General features: G+C 41.6%; 1 protein-coding gene across 1 annotated transcript in view; it reads right to left on the bottom strand.

Annotated features, from left to right (window-relative positions):
* Positions 1–21,500, bottom strand: part of LOC115812348 (cadherin-2) — an 85,414-nt gene that overhangs the window by 22,858 nt on the left and 41,056 nt on the right. The window contains exons 4-9 of the mRNA XM_030774830.1: positions 10,146–10,366; positions 6,991–7,188; positions 6,571–6,726; positions 2,597–2,741; positions 2,229–2,401; positions 638–775 (exon numbers count right to left, since the gene is read on the bottom strand). Of these exons, the coding sequence (XP_030630690.1) occupies positions 638–775; positions 2,229–2,401; positions 2,597–2,741; positions 6,571–6,726; positions 6,991–7,188; positions 10,146–10,366 (1,031 nt within the window). The remainder of the gene's footprint in view (positions 1–637; positions 776–2,228; positions 2,402–2,596; positions 2,742–6,570; positions 6,727–6,990; positions 7,189–10,145; positions 10,367–21,500) is intronic.

The raw sequence follows: 21,500 nt of genomic DNA, 5'->3' as shown, positions 1-21,500 counted from the left end.
ATCATTAATATATAACATTATATAACAGTATGTAGTGTGTTGTGTGTAGTGTGTAGTGCGTGTGTGTAGTGTGTCGTGTGTCGTGTGTAGTGTGATGTGTGTATTGTGGAGTGTGTTATGTGGACTGTGGAGTGTTTTTTTTGTGCAGTGCATTGTATGTTGTGTGCTGTGTGTAATTTGTAATGTATTGTGTGTATTGTGGAGCGTGTAATTTGTAATATGTTGTGTGTTGTTTGTTGTGTGTAGTGTGATGTGTTGCATGTTGTGTGTAGTGTGTAGTGTGTTATGTGTACTGTGGAGTGTTTTTTGTGCAATGCGTCGTGTGTAGTGTGCAGTGTGTAGTATGTTGTGTGTAATGTGTTGTGTCTTGTGTGTAATTTGTAATGTGTTGTGTGTAGCGTGTAGAATCTTTTATGTAATGTGTTGCGTGCTGTGTGTAGTCTGTTGTGTGTAATGTCTTTTGTGTAATGTGTTGTGTGAAGTGTGCAGTTTGTAGTGCGTGGTGTATAGTGTGTTGTGTGTAGTGTGTAATTTGAAATGTATTGTGTGTAGTGCGTAGCGTGTTGTGTGTAATGTGTTGTGTGAAGTGTTCAGTGTGTTGGTTGTAATAAAAAAAAAAAAAAAAAGGCAGACGTACAGTTTCAGTGGTGAACTCTGGTGGGTTGTCGTTGACATCGGTGACTCTGATAATGGCAGTTGCTGTGTTGGACAGACCATATGTAGGGTTGCCCTCCATGTCTGTGGCCTGGATGATCAGTGTGTATTGGGGCACTTTCTGTACAGGAAACCAAAGTACATCTCACAAAACAATTCCAACAGCATTTTACATCACTGCAAAAATAGACCTGACAAAACCATTACAATGACAATGTACATCAATTCACCAATACATCCATCAAGTGAACCAAGTTTATTACAACCTCTGGGGTTGTGCACCAATCGCAGATCATGTTTTATATCAGTAGCTGCACTGTGGAACACTGACTTCAGTGTTTCAACACCCCCACTCCTGCCATTTTTTGACGATAATCTCTATCTACTCTTCTACATAGAAAAACTGCTTTCTGTTTTCAATCAGAATAGACCAAACACCCAGCCAAACTGTCCAATCGTGACAAAAGGCCATCAGAATAATTACAGCTTTAATTCTGCATTCATTGCATTGAAGGCTGATGTTGGTGAGCACTAATTGGAGAAGTTGAAATTCTGTACCAGACTAGCGATGCACTGACCAGGCACAACTGGTTCCTAATGGTGGGAAAGGTGCTGCAGCAGTTGCCTAGTAATAAGGTGCAGCTAAATTACTCTCCTCCGGCAAATGACCAAGCAAATTACTGTAGCTCCGGAGCAGAACTAATGGGACTGAGAAACCTGTGGCCAGGCTGGCCCCCTCATCCACAGCTAAACGAGCCCACATCTTCTCCTGTGCATATATTTATCCAAGTTTTACTTCAGTGGGCAAGGCAATCCAATGAAACAGGTCTGCCGCTGTTTATAGCATACAGAGACACTTTCACGTGCACGCACACACTGTGCTCGCATACACAGTCTCTATCACACAGTCAATAAGCCGGAGACAGAGAGGCCACTGCAATGTTCATCACACGCCATTTAAACACCCCATTAATAGTGAAACACAGAAAATCAGACACAGAGCTCAGCCAGACATTGTCACAGACCTGACTGTGCGTGTTAAAGAGCGGCTTGCATCCTCCTATTAAACTTCAGCCTTTGAGCTGACCTTTATATTGACTCAGGAAATAGGTGTGTGCATGTCTCAGTCAATCAGAGATGATGTCCCTCAAATTTGCATCACTTTTAAAATGGCATCAGGCATGTTTGTGACTTAATCAGAACTGCTAAAGCCTACTACAGAATCATATCAAATCACATCAAATGCTTTTATCTTCAGTTTGATTTATCTTCACCTAGACACATCAGGTTTATCTTCACCTAGACATATCAGGTTCTTTTCATGAGTCCCTCAACATGGACACCTTTTGGTCTCCAGCTGCTAGATTTGAGAGTTTGATTTATAGGACTCCATTATAAATTTGGAGTACATTTTTAAACGAGACTTTTTAGCTTTTCAGTTCTTTTCCAATATCTGAGGTTAATAACGCGATGAAAAAAACAAACAAACAAAAAAAACAAACAAAAAACCTAACAACCCCCCCTGCCCAAAAAAAAAAAAAAAAAATCCCCGGCCAACCCACGCCTCAGTTTACCTCTCTGTCCAGACCGGCCGCCACAGTAATGATGCTCCCTGTCTTGTTGTTGATGGTGAACATATTGGAGGTGGGACTCTCGGGATTCTGGGAGAGGATCTTGTAGCGTAGCTGTCCATTTTGGGTTTTAGGGTCATCTTTGTCCAAAGCTGTTACAGTCATAACTGCTGTGCCTAAGTGTTACAATAGGGAACCCAAAGTCAATAAATCAACCAATCAAACAAACCAACCCATCCATCCATCCACCCATCCATCCATTCATTTCTCTACCCATCAGTCAGTGCTTTTCTCAAGATTCTTTACTGTAACTGTAATAATTTAAAATAAGTTAAGTTCAAAAAGTTGTTTGGTTTTGGTAGAGATTGTACCTGGTTTAGAGCCTTCTGGCACAGTTCCATTCCACTTCTGATAAACAAACTCTGGTCGATTGTCATTCATATCAATCACATTGATGACAATATCAATGGGGTTTTCCACCTGATTACCATTCAGGTCCACAGCATGAGCCCTCAGCTAAAACACAACACAGAGACAGTGAGAGTGTCATAACTTCATAGAAATGCCCCCTGCCCCCCCACACACGCGCACGCGCACACACACACACACACACACACACACACACACACACACACACACACATATATATATATACACAGAGAGGGAAAGAAAGAGAGAGAGAGAGAGAGAGAGAGAGAGAGAGAGAGAGAGAGAGAGAGAGAGGGAGAAAGGGTTCAATAAATTTCCTCATAAATAAATGAGTTAATAGCTAGATAAATAGCTGCATTAAGTTCATGAAGTTCAAGTGAGTTAATCCTCTTAGGAGAGTTATTCATCATTTAATCATTAGTATCAGTGGTTGAGGCTGGAGTGTACAGTAGTGTCAGTGCTATTATGTCAGTGGTTGAGGCTGGAGTGTACAGTAGTGTCAGTGCTATTATGTCAGTGGTTGAGGCTGGAGTGTACAGTAGTGTCAGTGCTATTATGTCAGTGGTTGAGGCTGGAGTGTACAGTAGTATCAGTGTTATTATGTCAGTGGTTGAAGCTGGAGAGTACAGTAGCATCAGTGCTGTTAGTGGTCAGAGTGACTAGTATTTACAGAGCGCAGATTAGTCGCTCTGACTCTTTTACAATATGTATCATACTTGTATTTCATAATTAAAGGAAATAAAGCTGAAACTACACACCAGGCCTGGGTCACTGGCAGATTCTCTCTCTCTCTCACTCTCTCTCTCTCTCTCTGTGTGTATGTGTCTCTCTCTCTCATCACTATTTTCACTTAGTGCAAATGAGGAACTTTCCCATTCTTTCATCCTTTTCTGTTCTTTCATCATTGTGAAAACTCCATAAGAGAATATTTCCTCCTATTCAGTCATACAAGCGTTACAGTCCACAGCTCAATTACCTCACTGCACTGCTGAAATGGCCCCATTTAAACAGAAGGGGACAAAGCTGTACGACTATACTACACACACGACAGAGTCAAAAAGTGACACATTTGTGCTGAAAACGATATTTGGTGGAACCTGAGACAGAATACCCTCTCGGACAGATCCTGTGAAGTTTCCACCCAGTGGCACGTACTCCTGACTCTCAGCTCTGATGACTGACAGCTCCTATGACTGACAGCTCCGATGGCTGCTTGGCCAGAATCGGACTTTTGAGAGTTTTGATCCTTCCAAAATAGGCTACACAAGGATTCCACGTATTTGGGTTATTCAGTAACACAGAGTAGTTATTGTCGATTTTACATAATAGTTGAGTGTGGGTGAGTTTTGGTTTTTTTTTCCCTTGAACATGTACTTTTCTCCATATGGCAAAAATTTTGCAATACTGAGAAACACGTGTTTTTTCAGTCCAAGAAAAAAAAAAATCAGAATTTTTTTTTTTTTTTTATATCCCAACTGAATTATTTGTTCTGTATAAAATTAATCAGTTTTGGAAGAGAACGGCCCTCTTATGGCTTAGGTCCTACTTGACTGATCGTTATCAGTTTGTCGATGTAAATGGTGACTTCTCTACACATACTGAGGTAAAGTTTGGAGAACAGCAAGGTTCTGTTTTAGGCCCACTGCTTTTTTTATATATATGCTACCTCTAGGTAATATTATTTGTAAACATGGTATTAGCTTCCACTGCTGTACACAGTTGTATGTCTCAGCGAAGCCAGACGAGAGACACCAGCTTAACAAAATTGAGGAATGTCTAAAGGATATTAGGCACTGGATGCTTACTAACTTCCTCTCACTTAACTCTGAAAAGAAAGAACAGAAGTACTTGTACTAGGATCACGTGCAGCTAGGAGTAAGCTTTCTGATCACATAGTAACTCTGGATGGCCTTTCTCTTTCATCATGTGCAGCAGTAAAAGCTCTTGGTGTAATTATTGACTCCAGTCTTTCATTTGAAGCTCATGTAGATAACATTACCAGGATAGCCTTCTTTCATCTTAGAAATATTAACAGGATAAGAAATGCATTGTCATTTCAAGATGCTGAAAAATTGGTTCATGCTTTCATTACCTCCAGGTTAGACTATTGTAATACTTTACTGTCTGGATGTTCTAATAGGTGTATAAATAAGCTGCAGTTAGTTCAGAACGCAGCAGCCAGAGTTCTTACTAGAACCAAAAGATATGACCATATCACTCCTATCTTATCCACACTGCACTGGCTCCCAGTCAAATCTTGTATTGATTATAAAATCTTACTATTAACCTATAGAGCACTAAATGGTCTTGTGCCACAGTACCTGCGCGAACTCCTGGTCTTTTATGATCCACCATGCCTACTTAGATCAAAAGGTGCAGGCCATTTGTTGGTACCTCGAGTTGTGACGGCTACAGCAGGGGACAGAGCCTTCTCTTACAGAGCCCCACAGTTATAGAACAGCCTCCCAATTAATGTTCGAGACTCAGACACAGTCTCTATGTTTAAGTCAAGGCTGAAAACTTATCTGTTTAGCCAAGCCTTTTGCTAACAGCTCTTTATTAGGGAAAGGAGCGGATCTTGAGGGTTCTCGGGCATAGAATGTTTGGTGAACTGGGATGTTTGGATGCTGTCGCCCCCCCCCACTCTAACATGTTCACTCAGGTTTGTTGACGGTGGAGTGGGTGACCACCTTGTGTCCCAGAGTGCCCTCATGTCTGTATTACCTTCTAGCTCTCCCTTTTAGCTATGCTGTAATAGCTAGTCTTGCTGGAGTCCCTGCCTGCACTCGGCACATGATGTACATTTTCCCTTAACCATTATGTGGAAATGAACATCTAACAATGTCTCTCTCTCTGTCTCTCTCTCTTTCCTTCTCTGTCGAGCCCCACGTGCTACTCCTGAGATACCAGTGATCCTGACTCCTCCTGCCCTCTGGACCGATCCATCCTGGTGTTATCATCTTTCATCCCCCTGTCAGCATCGCCATACCCTTTGTTCATGCTCTAATTTACTTGCAATTGTAACGGCCCGCTGGGTCGGCACCTATTGCACACCTGTCTGGCCAAGAAGGGGTCTCCTCTCTCTGTGGTCCTTCTCAAGATTTCTCCAATTTTCCCATTTCCCTTTTGGGCTTTTGGGGAGTTTTTTTCTTGCCCACCATGAGGATTAAGTCAGGGGGTGCCGTCCTGTTTTGATTTTGACTGTTGTGGCCTGTAAACCCCTTTGAGTCTGTAAACAGTGATATTGGGCTCTAAATGAACTTGAAACTTGAATGTTTTTAATGTTTTTCAGTAAATGCACTGTTCATTTAGACAAACAGAACTAAATAAATAAGACCAAATCCTGACTGACTGTACATCTAATAATCACACAGACTGCAATCAGTTTGTGTCTCTTCTGCTATTTGTCTATCTTGTCTTAACCAAACTCTTGTCTAGCTCAGTAAAATATAGCTAACCAAAACAGACACAAGTCTCCCACTGTTTATCATGTTTAATTTGGTATGATTGCTACCTTTGTTCTCTATCTTAATGCCTCTCTCTCTCTCTTTCTCTCTCTCTCTCTCTCTCTCTCTCTCAATGTAAGTCTCTACAATATAGGCCATTTATATAATTGTAAAAAATGTCAGATCATCATATCTAAACCTCTAGGCTGTACAGACATATCAATGCCTGGGAAGTCCCAAATTCAACATTTTTTACTAAAAAACATACATTTTGTGACATTGCTCTGTCGTCAAGGCCAGCTTGCAGCTTCGTGACTGAGTCACATGATTTTTTGAACAGGTCGAGACATGAGTACTCAGTTTTAAGCCATCAGACTGGAACATTGACTCTCCTCTGACAGACCGGAACGCTGACTCTCCCCTGACAGACCGGAGCAGTGTTGTAATGAGTGTCTCAGAGAAACACTCACATGGAAACTGGGGATGTTTTCCCGGTCCAGTGGCCTGTTGACGGTCAGCTCTCCGGAGATGGGGTTGATCACGAATATGCCGGTGGGTGGCTGGTCAGCACCAGGTCCGGTCACACTGTATCTCAGGTGACGGGTCTTATCGTGGTCCGATCGGATCTGAACCAACCAAAGACAGGGTGTTAGAGATGACTACAGGCTCAATGCCTGTGTGTGGATGTGTGTGTCTGTGTGTGAGAGATATACACAGAGAGACTGTCATGTGTAATTTATAGAAGGCACTGAACACATACAACGCGTGTGAGAGGAGCGTGTATAAGGATTTTTAACAGACCAGACTGAGAGAACAGGTCATGTGATCTGCAGGAGGGAGAGAGTGTGTTTGTTTGTTTGTTTGTTTTGTGAGTGAATCAGACACCTTACCCGGACTAGCTCCTGGGGGAAAGGACCTCTGGAGTTTTCGGGGACGTTGATGGGGGGAATGACCCAGTCTCTCTTCATGCGTTTCAACTGCACTCCACTGCCGCTCCTGCCATCCTGCTCCTGGGACGGGATGATGATCTCTGGCAGAACCTTGGCCCCCCCCTGCACATGGGGACAATGGAGAGGGGGTGTAAGAGACTGAAGACACACAGAGTGAAAAGCCAATGAAACAAAGCCTCACACAAGGTCTCTGTGTCACTGGTTTCACAGCTTACATTGGTGTTTATTTATTGGTGTTAATATGTCTCTTTAACACAGTACTCCCAGGGTTAGGTTTGGCTAAACTGGGCAACATCTCTCCCAGATGGACCAATGGACATGGGACAGGTAAAAAAGCTCTTTCAAGGCTGAAATGTTCAGGGAAAAGAAAAAATCAATGCAAGCAACCTTGTACTGTAAATACTGTTAACATCTGACCCAAGGCTTGAACTATTTAAAACAGCATCAGCAACAACAACCACACATTTAACACACTCACACAGGCCTGTCTGACACACGTCCAGTACTAAAGATGACATCTGTCGGAAGAACTAAGTCTTGATGTGATTTGCTGGCCCTCTGTACCCTAGCATCCTGAACCCTAACACTGTGTGCCAGAACTGTAACTACTAAGATGAGTCTGATTAGTCTGATATGGATGTTGTCTGTTGTCATTTATGGATGATTGTTTGTTGTTTTGAGTTCTTTAATGATGTCGAATATGGTTTTGAATTTGAAGTTAAAAAAAAAAAACAGTGCAATGCGCTCCGCTTAGCAAAAGCCAGAGGTTCTTATTTCATAACACACGCTCCTGTTTATGTCTTTTTCATCCACAATGTGTGTGTGTGTGTGTATAAACACACGTACACAAATGTTCAGAGAGAGAGCTCTCAAGCTGTGTTTAACTGTGTGGTGGTGAAATGTCATTAATGCTGAACATTTTTTTTTTTCCCTGAGTACAGAACCGTTAACCCACTGAGCACCTCTGAGCCTGTGGTATAGCCTGTTTTACTTTCCAGATCTTCTTTTTCTCTCTGAAGCAGCTGAAACAGTGGGGCAGAGTAGAGAGTTATGCTTATACCCATGCCCTGATTAAAGCAGTAATTTGGTCTTCACTCTGCCACTTCAGTCTAAACCTCTGGGCTGATATTTTAACAGCAATCTCCTGCCTGCTGAAGCTCATCTCTGACAAACACGCTCCATGATAATTCACCTTCTCTGACACATCAGTCAGTTGACAAACATCGCTCTACTCCATCATTCTCCCTGAGGAGCACTCTTCTATAATGTCATAGAAATTTCTTTACAACTCCTTCAGCTTCAGACGACCAAGAAGCCTCCAGATTGTTAGGGTGTGGGTATTCTGAGGCGGGCTGTTTTGGATCTGAAGTAACAGGACTGATGGCTGTGGAGAAGTGATGACCTGTGGGAGGGAGGGCAGTCAGGTAAACAACGCCAAAGAAATCGTTTCTCGCCGTCGATTGGTCCATTCCCTGTGGCTCTGTGTGCTGGCACTGTATACTGAAGAACCTGATTGCTGAACCAATCAGAAAGCACGATGTACTTTACGGTAGTGAGGATTATTAATCATGACTTTCACACACATGCACACACACAGACACACACAAAACTCCCAGCACTGATTCTAATAAAGATGACTTTGATAAGGGGTGAAAACAGAAAGCATATTTTTTGATGTAGATAAATTATCTTTTGGGCTCTGCGGAAAAAGAGCTTTAACATAGTGGTCTTTTTCCTGGCAAAAAATCAGAGGCCGAAAACACCTTACACTGCCGTGTCCTGTCACGCCCGTGTCTGAATGACAACAACTGCCTTGTAATAATGTTATGGGACAAGCTCTAAATATACAACCTCAGAGAACAACAGTAAAGTACCTCATCAGCCAGAGCCGTGGAGAATCACAACCGTCCAGAGAGAGAGAGAGAGAGAGAGAGAGAGAGAGAGAGAGAGAGAGAGAGAGAGAGAGAGAGAGAGAGAGAGCGAGAGAGCGAGAGAGAGAGAGAGAGAAAGAGTGAGAGGCAGCTGTAAATCCCTGTACATACTTCCTTGGAACACTGTAACAACACATAATTTGCACCACTTAAAAGCAGTGGTTTACAGGAACATAAGATCAGGGCTTGGATAATGTTTTACTTAACTCTTATTGCATCTTTACATCAGACCGCCTTTTCTAGCCTTTGCTAAAAACACCACTCGGACGGCAAACTGCTCAGCAGGAGTCTGCTTCCACGAGTAAGAATGCTCTAGAATATGATAAAACTTGTATTCTAACATGCTCTAGAATATGATAAAACTCGTATTCTAGCATGCTCTAGAATATGGTAAAATTCGTATTCTAGCATGCTCTAGAATATGAACAGGTGGGCATGAAAATAACAGATAAAAACATTTTCATATCATAGATACTGAATTAATGTTTCCATTTGCAGTTAAGATGGGAGTGTGAAGCATGGTGGTTAAGGGAAGCACAGCTGTCAGGACCATCTGGGGATTGTCACAGGATACACAGAGACTGAATGAAATCCATTTATCCAGTTTGCATCTGTTCCCAGTACCCAGTGACCATGTCGAGTGTGTGTTTGCACTCGGCCATAAACTAACACATTATGTTTTAATTAAGGAGCATCCATCTCGTCTCATGGAACACCTGTTTCTGTTTAGCCAACAAATTGTCTGTGAGCACCCCATGCCTCAGAGCAAGAGGCACCGAACTGCGGCCGCATGGCAGGCAGCTCAAGAACACAGTGATATCTCTCCAACTCCACAAAAGACTTAGAAAACATTACAGCAGCTGGCAAAATGTCACTCTAGAATCTAGAGTCTGGATTCTTGTTACCAAAGCTCCCACGCCCCTCCACAAACACAGTATCCATAATTTGAATTCAACAGATTATATATGCTGATGAGTGGAACACACATTGTGCCAGCACAACACACACTAACTGATCCTCCAAGTGCCTGACTGTCCTCACCGTGAAATTCTTTCAGTTTGTATTAAACTTCACCTGATGGACAAGGAAACAGATTTTTTAACTCCCAGGCCAGAATCCAGGAGAGATGTGTATGTGTTATTTTTGTTTTGCTGTGTTCAGTACCTCTGCTGTCCGACTGGGTGAGGGATAGAGTCGCACTTCAGTCAGCCACTGTCTCCGTGAGAGGTCGTCCCACGCTTTAATGACCAGGACCAGTGGTTGGGAGGGGGACAGGTGCAGTGGATGCAGGGCATACAGCACTCCATCTGTTTCTATTCGAAAATCTGTTGGATTACTGCATTCAAACCGTGGCTGACTCCCTCTGCTGCAGTCCAAAAACTTCACTAGAGAGAGAGAGAGGGAGAGAGAAACAGACAAAAAGTCATTTCAACAATTCAGACAGCTATGAGTGAAAAACTGTGTGTGTCTGTGTGTGTGTATGTGTGTGTGTGTGTGTGTGTGTGTGTGTGTGTGTGTGTGTGTGCATATGCGTGCATGTGTGCGTGCATGTGTGTGTCAGATGAGTGTATGCTGATGCATGTATGTCTTTCAAATTTTAAGGAGATAAACACAGAGAAAGCTCTTTAAAGACTGCTCTGAGAAAGGCAGAGTAGGTAAGAGACTGTCTATCTTCATTCATAATGCATTTCTGACTGTGGCCCTGGAGTATTCCTTAAAGCAGGTATGCCTTGAAAGGAGAGAAAGAAGGGAACTGGGGAGTGTTTGAAAGGAGAGAAAGAGGGGAACTGGGGAGCGTTTGCTGCCATGGAGCTGCATGAGCTGCATTATAACAAGGAGAGCTCAAATTCAGAGCAAGATGCAGCATCTTCTCAAAGAATCAGCCACTCAGCCTGCATTAAGAAACCAGGCACAACATCATTTGGATTGATTTAGGGTGGAATAAACTTGTAATTAGTGAAAACTCAATTAGTGGTCAGTGTGCATCTGTGTCTTTGGCTGTTCCTTTGGGATAATAGGTCAGTGTAACTCTATTTTTGGCTGTTCCTTTGGGAAAATGCATCAGTCTGTAACTGTCTTTGGCTGTTCCTTTAGGACGACTGGTCAGTGTGTAACTCTATCTTTGGCTGTTCCTTTGGTGAGATGGGTCAATGTGCAACTGTGTCTTTGGCTCTTTGTCACTAGAAAGAGTCTGGTGAATGTGACACTACATATACAGATACATGCACTCGCATACAACACATTCACACACCCTCTTTCTCCGTCTCTCTGTCTCTGTCTCTCTCTCTCTCACACACACACACACACACACACACACTAGCTGTCAGCTTAATGAATCAGCTCTTAGGCAGTGCTCTGACATTGGTTTACTTTCTAGGTGAGTGGCTGTGGAGGCTGGAAGACACACACACACACACACACACACACACACACACACACACACACACTCCTTGCTGCTCATGTGGAACCATGTAAAAACATAGACGTTTGAGCTTTCCACAGTCATGGCTATAGGAGATACTTTACACAGTTACACAGGAAATCTATTAAACATGACAGAGTAATTCTTATGTTAATACCTCTAGGGTAGGGTACACATTAGAGCAATTATTATGTTAATATGTCTAGTGTAGTCTTGTTTAGGCAACACATGATGTGAGGAATCAATTTAAAATAGGTCAAAACAAGACGAAAAGTGTCAAACAAAAGCATAATGTTTTATATTGTCATTCACAGTTCTAGATGTTTCTGCAACTCTTTCTGAAGTTCCCTCCAATTTTCCTCCTTTTCCTTTACACAGAAACCTATTTTACCACACAAGTGTCTCTCAACAGTCTCAGACAAACAGTCTGCTCAAAAACATTCTGCCAGTCTGAGTAACAACAGCACTCCACACAGTCTCAAGGCCTGATCACAGTTCGGAGCTTTCAGCCAAAATGAAACTTTAACTCCACCCCTACTTCAGCTGACGGACGCACAGACAGTAACTCCGTCACAAATGGAAGAGTGACGGACACATGACAATTCCCTATGGAAATGATTCAGCGTCAGAGAAACACTACATCAATGCCATCCCTTTCACTATTAACACTCCCTTCCCACTTTAAAAGGCTTTTACCGTACACTGCAAACAGGCTGAGCCTCCACAGACATTAAAGATTATATGAATGGGTGGATTTATATTTTCTACTGGAGACAGGTAATGCCTTAACTAAAAGGAAGTGTGTGTAATGTAATGCCTGTGTGTTCAGACATTAAAGTTATATACTTAGATACTGTAAGACAACACAGTCTGTCCACGTGTGCAGTACTGCAGTCCATTTACCTGTGTAAATTTAACAGGACGGCATAAACACTGACAGAGCTGACTTAACATTGCTTTCCTACCCTGTCCTTCCCTACAGCATCTGATCACAAGATCATTACTGAATGTTGCTAACATGTAAACAAATAATCATCTGCCTAAGTGTGGCGGTGGCCTCATGCTATCGTGTGGCAGGACTATGCTGGATCCCTGTTGAGCAAACATACTGTTCCTCTGTAATAATTTGGCTGGAATCTGCAGTCATGTCCCGATACCTGTGTGCAAACCCACTAAAATGAGAAACTACATCAAATGACAAAATATAGCATAACGAAAGAGAGCAGTTGTGATGTAGGTTGGAGGTTAGGATGATGGTTCCAGCTAAACTGAGTGACTGTGCAGTGAGTTATTAAGCAGCATTGGTAAAGTCCACCCTGGGGAGACCTGTAAACGCTGTGTACATATAGGGCTGCAACAACAACCACATCACCACCATACCGTGGTATTAGAAGGTGTACCACAGTGTTGAGCTTGTCACTGCGATTGCCGCCATAACAACTTTGTTTTCCCCCTTATCTGAGAATGCTGCCATCCTCATGTAGCTTTTGGAGTAGTCTGTGGCCTTGTCTACACGTATTCGCATATTTTGGAAAACTCACTTTTTTCTATCAGTTTTGAAAAGGATCACGTCCACAGTACACGCATTCTCCACACGAGAATGAGAAAACAATTTTGAAACGCCCATACCTTTGAGCATACACCAGCAAGCACATCACGTCATTATAACCTTCTGGTCGACTGACTAATCAAATCAATCGAGAGGACTGACACTGGGGATAAGAGGTTTGCAAGTCTGGTGTTGAAAACTAGTGAGCAACTGCAACTGTCAACAAATAATGTTATGGAGGAAAACATTCAATTTATGAGAACCCCTGTCTATACCCATGTTTATTAATTATAATGCATAACAAAATTCACGTAAAAATATCTTAAAATGTGTGTAATAACTTATAACTAAAGAAATAGTTAATCAACCAAATATTTAGCATTTCATATGGTGTTTGAAATGCACACCATGAATAAACAATTAGCCTAGGCAACGGCCTTGAGCTGAATCGATGAATTTTTGTCTTTTGAAAGCGATAAAACAGTAGAAACGATGTTTCTCGCTGCAAAGCCAAATGTGTTTATTTTATAAAACACAGTTTGGGCACATTTTGGGTTTGAACCCAATGACAAGGGGAAACCAGTCAATATAGAAGAGGCAGTATATCGCATTTGTGGTAAAAAGGTATCAGTGAAGCGAGCTAAAGCCAGGTTCATACTACACAACCTTAAAAGCTCTAAAATCGCGGAACTGCTCAAATTACACAACATTCGTTCTTGTAATTTGATGTTTGTCTTGTCAGTGTTGTGGTGTGCACACTGCACAACTGAGCACAGACAAGGGTTCACACATTACCAGATCTGTCACCTGGGAGGGATCACTGACAGAGTATTTTATTCCTATACTCACGAAACAACACGTGAGAAGTGAAAACACGCAAAAAGTGTTTATTTTCTTGCAAATTTGTCAAAATGGAGACAAGGAGGTAAGTGGCAGTAGACGCTTTGCTTACAGCGTCTTTGTTTTTACCAACAGTGGCAGGTGAATAGATGCGGTCAAGTGTCGATTTTCAACATATTAAGGGACAAGTAACATCAAATGGATGAATAATTAAACACAGGGGGGCCTGGTTGCAGTATTACTGCAAACCGCAAGGTCAGCATTCTCTGAAGACTGCGGTAAGGAACTTTTTATACCGCAGCAGCCCCATGTACATACAGAATGTTGTGCATTCACACATAGCTACTGTACTCTTATTATGTGGAGTTCCCTGTTCCCTTGTTACACATCAGTCCCAGGACTGCACTGGAGCATGTAGGCGGCTCTGTTAAATGCATCAATATGCATAGGAATGTCTGATGTAAATTAGATTTCTGTCTGTAGTACCTGGGCTATAGAGACAACTGGCTCGCGCATTCTCTCTCTCAGAAGGCTTGTTTAAACAGGGCGGTTAGAATGAGGGCAGACACACAAGAATCAGCTGCCCTCTGGGTGAGAGTCAACCCTGACCCTGGCCCCAATCCTAACCTTGACCTTTGCCCTAAGCCTGACCTAACCTGGATGAACAAAATAAATGTTAGGTTAAGGGCTGAGTGTGTGTGTATAACAGAGTGTGTATAGAAGTGTGTGTGTGTGTGTGTGCGTGTGTGTGTGTGTGTGTGTATAACAGGGACTCCAAACTGACACAACCAAAGCCTTTAGCCTGATGGAGGAATCTGTGTTTGCCTTCTGACTAACCATGCTATACTGACTCTCTTCACACCAAACCGGCCCGTCAGCATCCCTCACACACTAACACACTTACACAGACGCATGCTGCATTTTCATGTGTTACTGTGGTTCATCTCAGGAAAAATATCATCTTTATTTTTTCGAATATGGTGTATTTCAAAAGACACATCAAACTTGATTACAAATTTGAACACTATTTAACACAGACACACATACAGACAGACAGACAGACACACACAGACATGCACTACTTGATGGTGTTGTGTGTTGTGTGTTGTGTGTTGTGTGCGAACAGACCATACAAGAGCAGTAATGAACGACTTCAGTGTGCCCTTGGCAGGGGTGGACAGTAACGAAGTACATATACTTGAGTACTGTACTTAAGTACATTTTTTGAGTATCTGTACTTTACTTGAGTGTTATCTTTTTTGGAAACTTATGACTTTTACTCCACTACATTTGAAATACAAATTTTGTATTTTTCACTTCACTACATTTCTATGAAGGTTCTCATTACTTGTTACTTTAACGCATAGCTTTGAAGTCAGCAGACAAATTTTCTTTTCTAAAATGCGATAGGCCATATTGTGTTCATCACAGGGGAAAAACCAATCACAGTAAACTACTCCAATGCTGTCAGTGAAGTGCATGCTGCATTTTTTTTAACAACTGGACTTGGCGGTTTTACTCATGGCTACTACAGTGGAAGATAAAGATGATAAAGATAAAGGTTCCTCACCAGAGCAGCCATGGCCATATCTTAAGTCCATGTCTGAGATTTTTTAAATCAACTTTTTGAAATCAACTGACTTGAAAACCATTTGGGGCATAACACCAGGTCCTGTGTGAATCCACTGCTGACGCATACTAATAGTTAGCTAGCGAAAATTCAGAGTTAACATTACTGACAAAAATCCTTTCAGAAATATATGTTTTAATCTTGTCAGGTAAACACAGTAATATCTGTAAGGTCAGCGGATTCACGTAGGACACGGTCCCAATAAGACGAGGGGGGCGGGAATCAAGCGGTGACGATGGTCATCCAGCTGTTTCACATTTCAGACAATGCTATGTAGTAGAAGTAAAATTAACCTAGTCTACAACATTATGATGTGTTTATCCTTTTAAGGCCAATCTGAGTTAACCTAGTGCCTGTTTAATTGAAGCTATACACTGTCTTTTATAGAGGAAGCATTTGGTTCAACTGTGTTTCTATAGGCTTTGTAGCATATTCCACAAGCTTTTTATTCTACAGGTTCTACAAGCAAGTCAGTGCATTCAGTAGGTTGTTTCAGAGTCATTAGACTCTGTAAATGCATTGCTGCAACAATACAACAATGCGATGACATTAAAAAGAAAATGTACTTTTGAATACTTAAGTATTTTTAAAAGCAAGTACTCCAGTACTTTAACTCAAGTAAAAATTGAACTGAGCAACTTTTACTTGTAGTGGAGTAATATTTGACCAGGAGTATCTATACTTTGACTCAAGTAATGGAGTTGTTTACTTTGTCCACTTCTGGCCCTTGGTTAGGGCTCACACAATGCACTCAAATACCCATTGGATTTCACCCAGGGAACTGACTGGCTCTAGTTTGAGGCAATGTTTTCTACCAAGGTAAGGCTACATTTGTTACCCGACACTGCATTCAGTCTTCGTTAGAGCTTCACAGGGCCCTGGGGATGGAGTTAACTCAGAGATCACTATAACACATCCACCAGCATACTGGACTACATATTCCACCACAAAGGACAAAAAGAAATCCACTCTGCTGGAGACAGGCTTTGAAAACTGCTGGGCTATACTACCAGATAAATTACGCCACTTCATCTGAGCCTTCAGGCTTCGGCTGTATGAATTATAAAATAAACACATTCATCCATTCATACTGGTGTATACATGTTCATTTATATAACAATCATGTATAACAGAGTCTTTACTGCTGTCTAACAAACATTCATTTTTGTCAAACCACACAAGGCAAAGAAGGAGCTACTAAGGGCATTATATTTCACTTTTTCCAACCAGTGCAGTAAGCACGTAACATTTAACATTTATTTTCTTTCACTCTCCCGTCCTGTAGATTAAACATGTAACACTTAACATTTATTTTCCTTCGCTCTCCAGTCTTGTAGATTAAGCATGTAACATGCAACATTTATTTTCCTGTACTGTCCCGTACTTCTGGCAGTGTTTCACACAACCTCTGTAAATCTGATAAACCCAATATCTAGTAAGACATAAAGAGGAGTGGATGTTGTACATTTTGATTGAAAAAGGTAAAGGTGAGTGTGTAAAGAGTGTGTAAAGATTTTTTTTTTTTAAATCACATTAATGCTGGTCTATAGGAGGTTTGCTCTAATCAAGAGAAGTGCTTTCTCAACCACTTCTTCAACTACAGACTCAGAGAAATGGCACATGTGTGTGTCAGAGTGTGTGTGTGTGTGTGTGTGTGTGTGTGTGTGTGTGTTTGTGTGTGCATGTGTGTGTGACCGCAACTTTGTGTGCATTGCCTATATTCCTACATCTCCATATCAGTGTGAGCCTCGCCCTGCCAACCTTAATGTAAGTGAAGAGGCTTTGCTTGCCTGAGTGGGATTCTCAGGTCCTTGTGTGCTCGTTGGACCTGTGTTCTCTAACAAGGGCACAGTTTCCACAGTTCAGTGGTGCCCCGTCAGCAAAAACGAGGGGCCATGGTGACCAGTGCACAAATTCCCAGCAGTGAGCGCAAATTCCTGTAGTAATGAATGGGGATGTCTACAAGCCCCCTCCTCATTTATCAGGCGGTCCATAACTGTCTGGGCCAAGTATGGTGTCTCAGGCCTGACTCAGAGTATTGTGTTTGTGTGTGTGGAGACTGTTCATGTGTTTAAATCGGCCGCTCTGACTGGCCTGCAGCACTCACTCAGTCTAATTTACATCAGAACTTTCTGTCTTCTCCAGCCTGATTCACAGAGCACTAAGCAGTTAGTCAGCAGGATGGTGAGCTCTAGTGTGTGAGCAGGTGGGTGAGGTCAGCAGTGATGGTGAATGTGGTTAAAGGACACTCCCACACATTTGGCATGGGTGTAAAACTGGACATGTCTCCCATGTAACCTGTAGTTCTGTATTGGGTGGCCCCTGTCTGTGAAGGACTACCACTCGCATTAATCTTTACAGTTGAATGTTTGGTTTCAGTATTTGTACTTTAATTTAAGTGTTTTCTTGTTCTGTTACAAGCTCTTGGCAGATTTAGACCTTCACCACAAAGCCCTACAGAGTGCAGCCCAAATACAGCTGAAAATCAAGCTAGTGTCAAAAAGCCTTTAATGTTTTAATATTGGAGGCATGGAAATGGAGTGAAAATAGAAGAGTTTAACGTCAAACCACCCCAGCATATCATGGACCATATTCAGTAGTTGCCATGGTCACAGGGCATAAATCCCTCTGTGGTGTGGGGTGCCGATGGGGGAGGGGGTTGGACAGAAATGTCGATGCAGCACTAGGGAGGGCGGAAGAGGAGAGAAAAAAGTCCCAGTCAGCAAACAGGGAGAGAGAGAAAGAAACAGAGAGAGGCCCACTGAATGCCTATCACTAGGCCAAAATTACCTACGACTCAACAGGCCCATTCATCGGACTAGCGTATCACCCCCTACCCTTCCCTTTCAGTGCCCCCACACCCCCCCACCCACAAACCTGACTGCCTCTCCACACACACACACACACACACACACACACAATCAGAACCCCTTGATTGTCATTCCTGCAGCATGTGAAACAGCCAACTCAGATGAGCAAAGAGAGAGCACGAGAGAGACAGAAAAAGAGATGGACCAAGAGAGAGAGGGGGGCATAAAGAAAGCAACAGACAGGGAGCAGGAAAGACGAAAGAAACTGTATAATTAAAACCCCTCTTTCTCTCCACGCCTCTAACAAGCAGATCAATTCAAAATGCTAATCTAGCCTTTATGCATCAGAGAATTACCTAATTTAAAACAAAGAGCTGTGGACCGACGGGACGAAACATGTGAGATCATGTCCACAAAGCCCATATAGTGATTGTGTGAGGGTTTAAAGAACATCACTGTACAGTGTGGCTGTCACAGCTCTGACATGTGTCCCAGAGAGATTAGCCCTCAGTCCTAAACCACCAACAGGGCACTTTTCCATTGGAATGTTTGATAAACCCTTCAAACAACACAAGGTTCTGTCCCAAATAATGAGTCAAATAAATGCAGTCTGCCCATGAGGAATGAAAAAGTGCATTTACTGCACATCAGTGTGTTAAGCACTTCACATTTCCTGACTGCTAGCATGCTGACACTACAGCTGCAGGACTGGACAAGTCTACAGCTTTGGCAGGAGAACAGCACAGGTCACAGAGGTCACAGAGTGGTCGGTAGTATAATGAAAGCAACTCAAGGCAAAGGTTGGTAACAAACATAAAACAGTTAAATCATTTATCGGAAGACTGAAAACAGGTCCTTTATCTATGTACACTCAATCCACCTAACCACTCACACACACGCACTCACACACACACACTCTCTCTCTCTCTCTCTCTCTCTCACACACACCAAAATATTTCTTTTCATTGTTATCCCCCCCCCCCCCCCCCCCCCCCCCCCCCGCCACGAGTTCTGACAGACTGTCAAAAAATGCCTGTACCTGTTAAGACATAGGCGCATATAAAACAGCAGCATGTCTTTGCCCAAACATGAGAGCCTGTGCCATTGGCCTTGTTCTCACATAAACCCTACCTGTACCCTTCTGCCTCCCTTAGGGGAGCGGCTGCTCTCAAACAGGAATGGTGCTCTGTCAGCAATAACATGGTCAGCCCCAACTAGAATCTCCTCCATTTCCATCTCGCTGGCCTTGTCTTTCTATTCCATTTGAGGAAAAAGAGGACCTGTTTGCCTTTCTCCCTGCTAGCTAGCTGTGAGGCATGAACACTGTCTGTTGGTAGATGTTGACAGCAAATGTCCTCAGCTGTAGCCTTTAGGTGTGCTCCAAATGAACCACACAGTGTGAAAACAGCAGACAAACATGAAAATATCTCAGTTTCCAAACATATATCGTACGGCTCTATATAAATAACTACAAATAACCATCTATAATACATTGTATCACACTGCACTGTATAAATAACTATAAAATAACCATCTATAAACACATCACATCACACTGCTCTACATGAATAACTATAAATAACTACTTATAATACATTACATCACACTGTTCTATATGAATAACTATAAATAACTACTTATAATACATTATATCACACTGCTCTATATAAATAACTAACTGTAACCAATACATCAGTCAGCTAAATACATAAGAAAGTGTTGTATAGCACCAATGTTTGAAAGTCTTCCATTTTTTGAAAACTAGAAATTAGTTTTAAAACATCTCAAAATATCAAGCAATGATGACACAAAACAGATATTTGGTCACACAACAGCCCTTATAACAGACCCAGCGATCTATTAAAAAGTTCAGAGAGTCTCCAAGTAATATTATTGACATTTGTTGACATTTTTGAGATTTGGTAAGTGTCTATGTCAAATACATGTGTTACACATGTTCATTTGAAAAAAAATACAAACTTAAGATCAAGGTCAAATGAAATTAAAGAAAGTATTATATTATGTTCATTTGGAAAAAAATATAAACTTAAGATCAAGGTCAAATGAAATTAATGAAAGTGTTATATTATGTTCATTTGAAAAATATACAAACTTAAGATCAAGGTCAAATCATAATCAGAGAGCCTGTATTAACGTCTGTAGAATCTGACACTGGAAAATTTTGGTGCATCCAATAAATGTCAAATGGTGTAACTAAAATGACCAGCTACACTCCACTGATCACAGATAGGTCAGCATTGTTTACAGGTATATTGATTCGTCAGTATTCTTTATGGGTATACTGAATAACTTTTTTTGGCTAATTAGACCTAAAGCTTGCTGTGTTAAAATATTTCAGTGAATCCTATTTCTCTTTTGAGTCATTTCAGCCGATACACTTTTCAAACACTGAAAGAACATTGTAATACAGCTGTTTTGGCATAAAATTATTTTCTATTTAAATTACACACAGGAATTTCACAAGTATAAACTTGAAGGTTAAAGCTTTTTGACTCGATAAGAATAATGCTCATAATCTGTGTTTCAACGGGGGGAGAAATCAAATTTTATACTGATTTACATTTGCACTGATTTACATTTAACTTAACAAGTTAAAAAAAAACTTATATCTGCCTCTCAGCTGAATGTTTCTTCCATCAGTTTTGTGAAAATATGTTCAATTTTGTTGATTAGGGAGTATGCTTTGACAGGCATGGACAGAGTACATTCTCTGTATTTAAACTATATTCCCTTTTCCCCTCTGTTTTAATGACCTTCTTTCTAACTGAGCTGAGTTTGCTCCGGTTGTCAGCAACTCAGCATCAAGTGAGTAAATCTCTTTATCTGACGAGCTAGCTTTTGTGATTGGGTAAACTCTACGGCCCTCTGCTCAGTGACTGGCTAAAGTCTACAGTACTTTGCTCTGCCGTCTTGAGCAGCAGGGTCAGGAGAAGCACTGGCTTCAGATTCAAGCCACCTATGCGTTATTGCGTAGTTTCAGCACTGACTTTCGCAAGCTGCCCCAATACGGACGTCGTACTACACTGTCCAAAGCGCCAAAGGTTTTGGAGGAACATATAACTTTACAATAACAACTTTACAGGTTTTATAAGTTAATTGTCATCACTGTTGTCGTAAAAGCTAATCCCATAAAGACCCTAGCAAATGATATTGATACAATTTTATTAACATGTTATGTATCATTCATTTTTTACTCACATTTTTCAACCATTCATTTCTTTTTCATAATACGAATTTATATTTGTAC

This window comes from Chanos chanos, chromosome 5 (assembly GCF_902362185.1).
Source record: "Chanos chanos chromosome 5, fChaCha1.1, whole genome shotgun sequence".
Classification (NCBI taxonomy): domain Eukaryota; kingdom Metazoa; phylum Chordata; class Actinopteri; order Gonorynchiformes; family Chanidae; genus Chanos; species Chanos chanos.
This window is presented reverse-complemented; position numbering and strand designations above follow the sequence as displayed.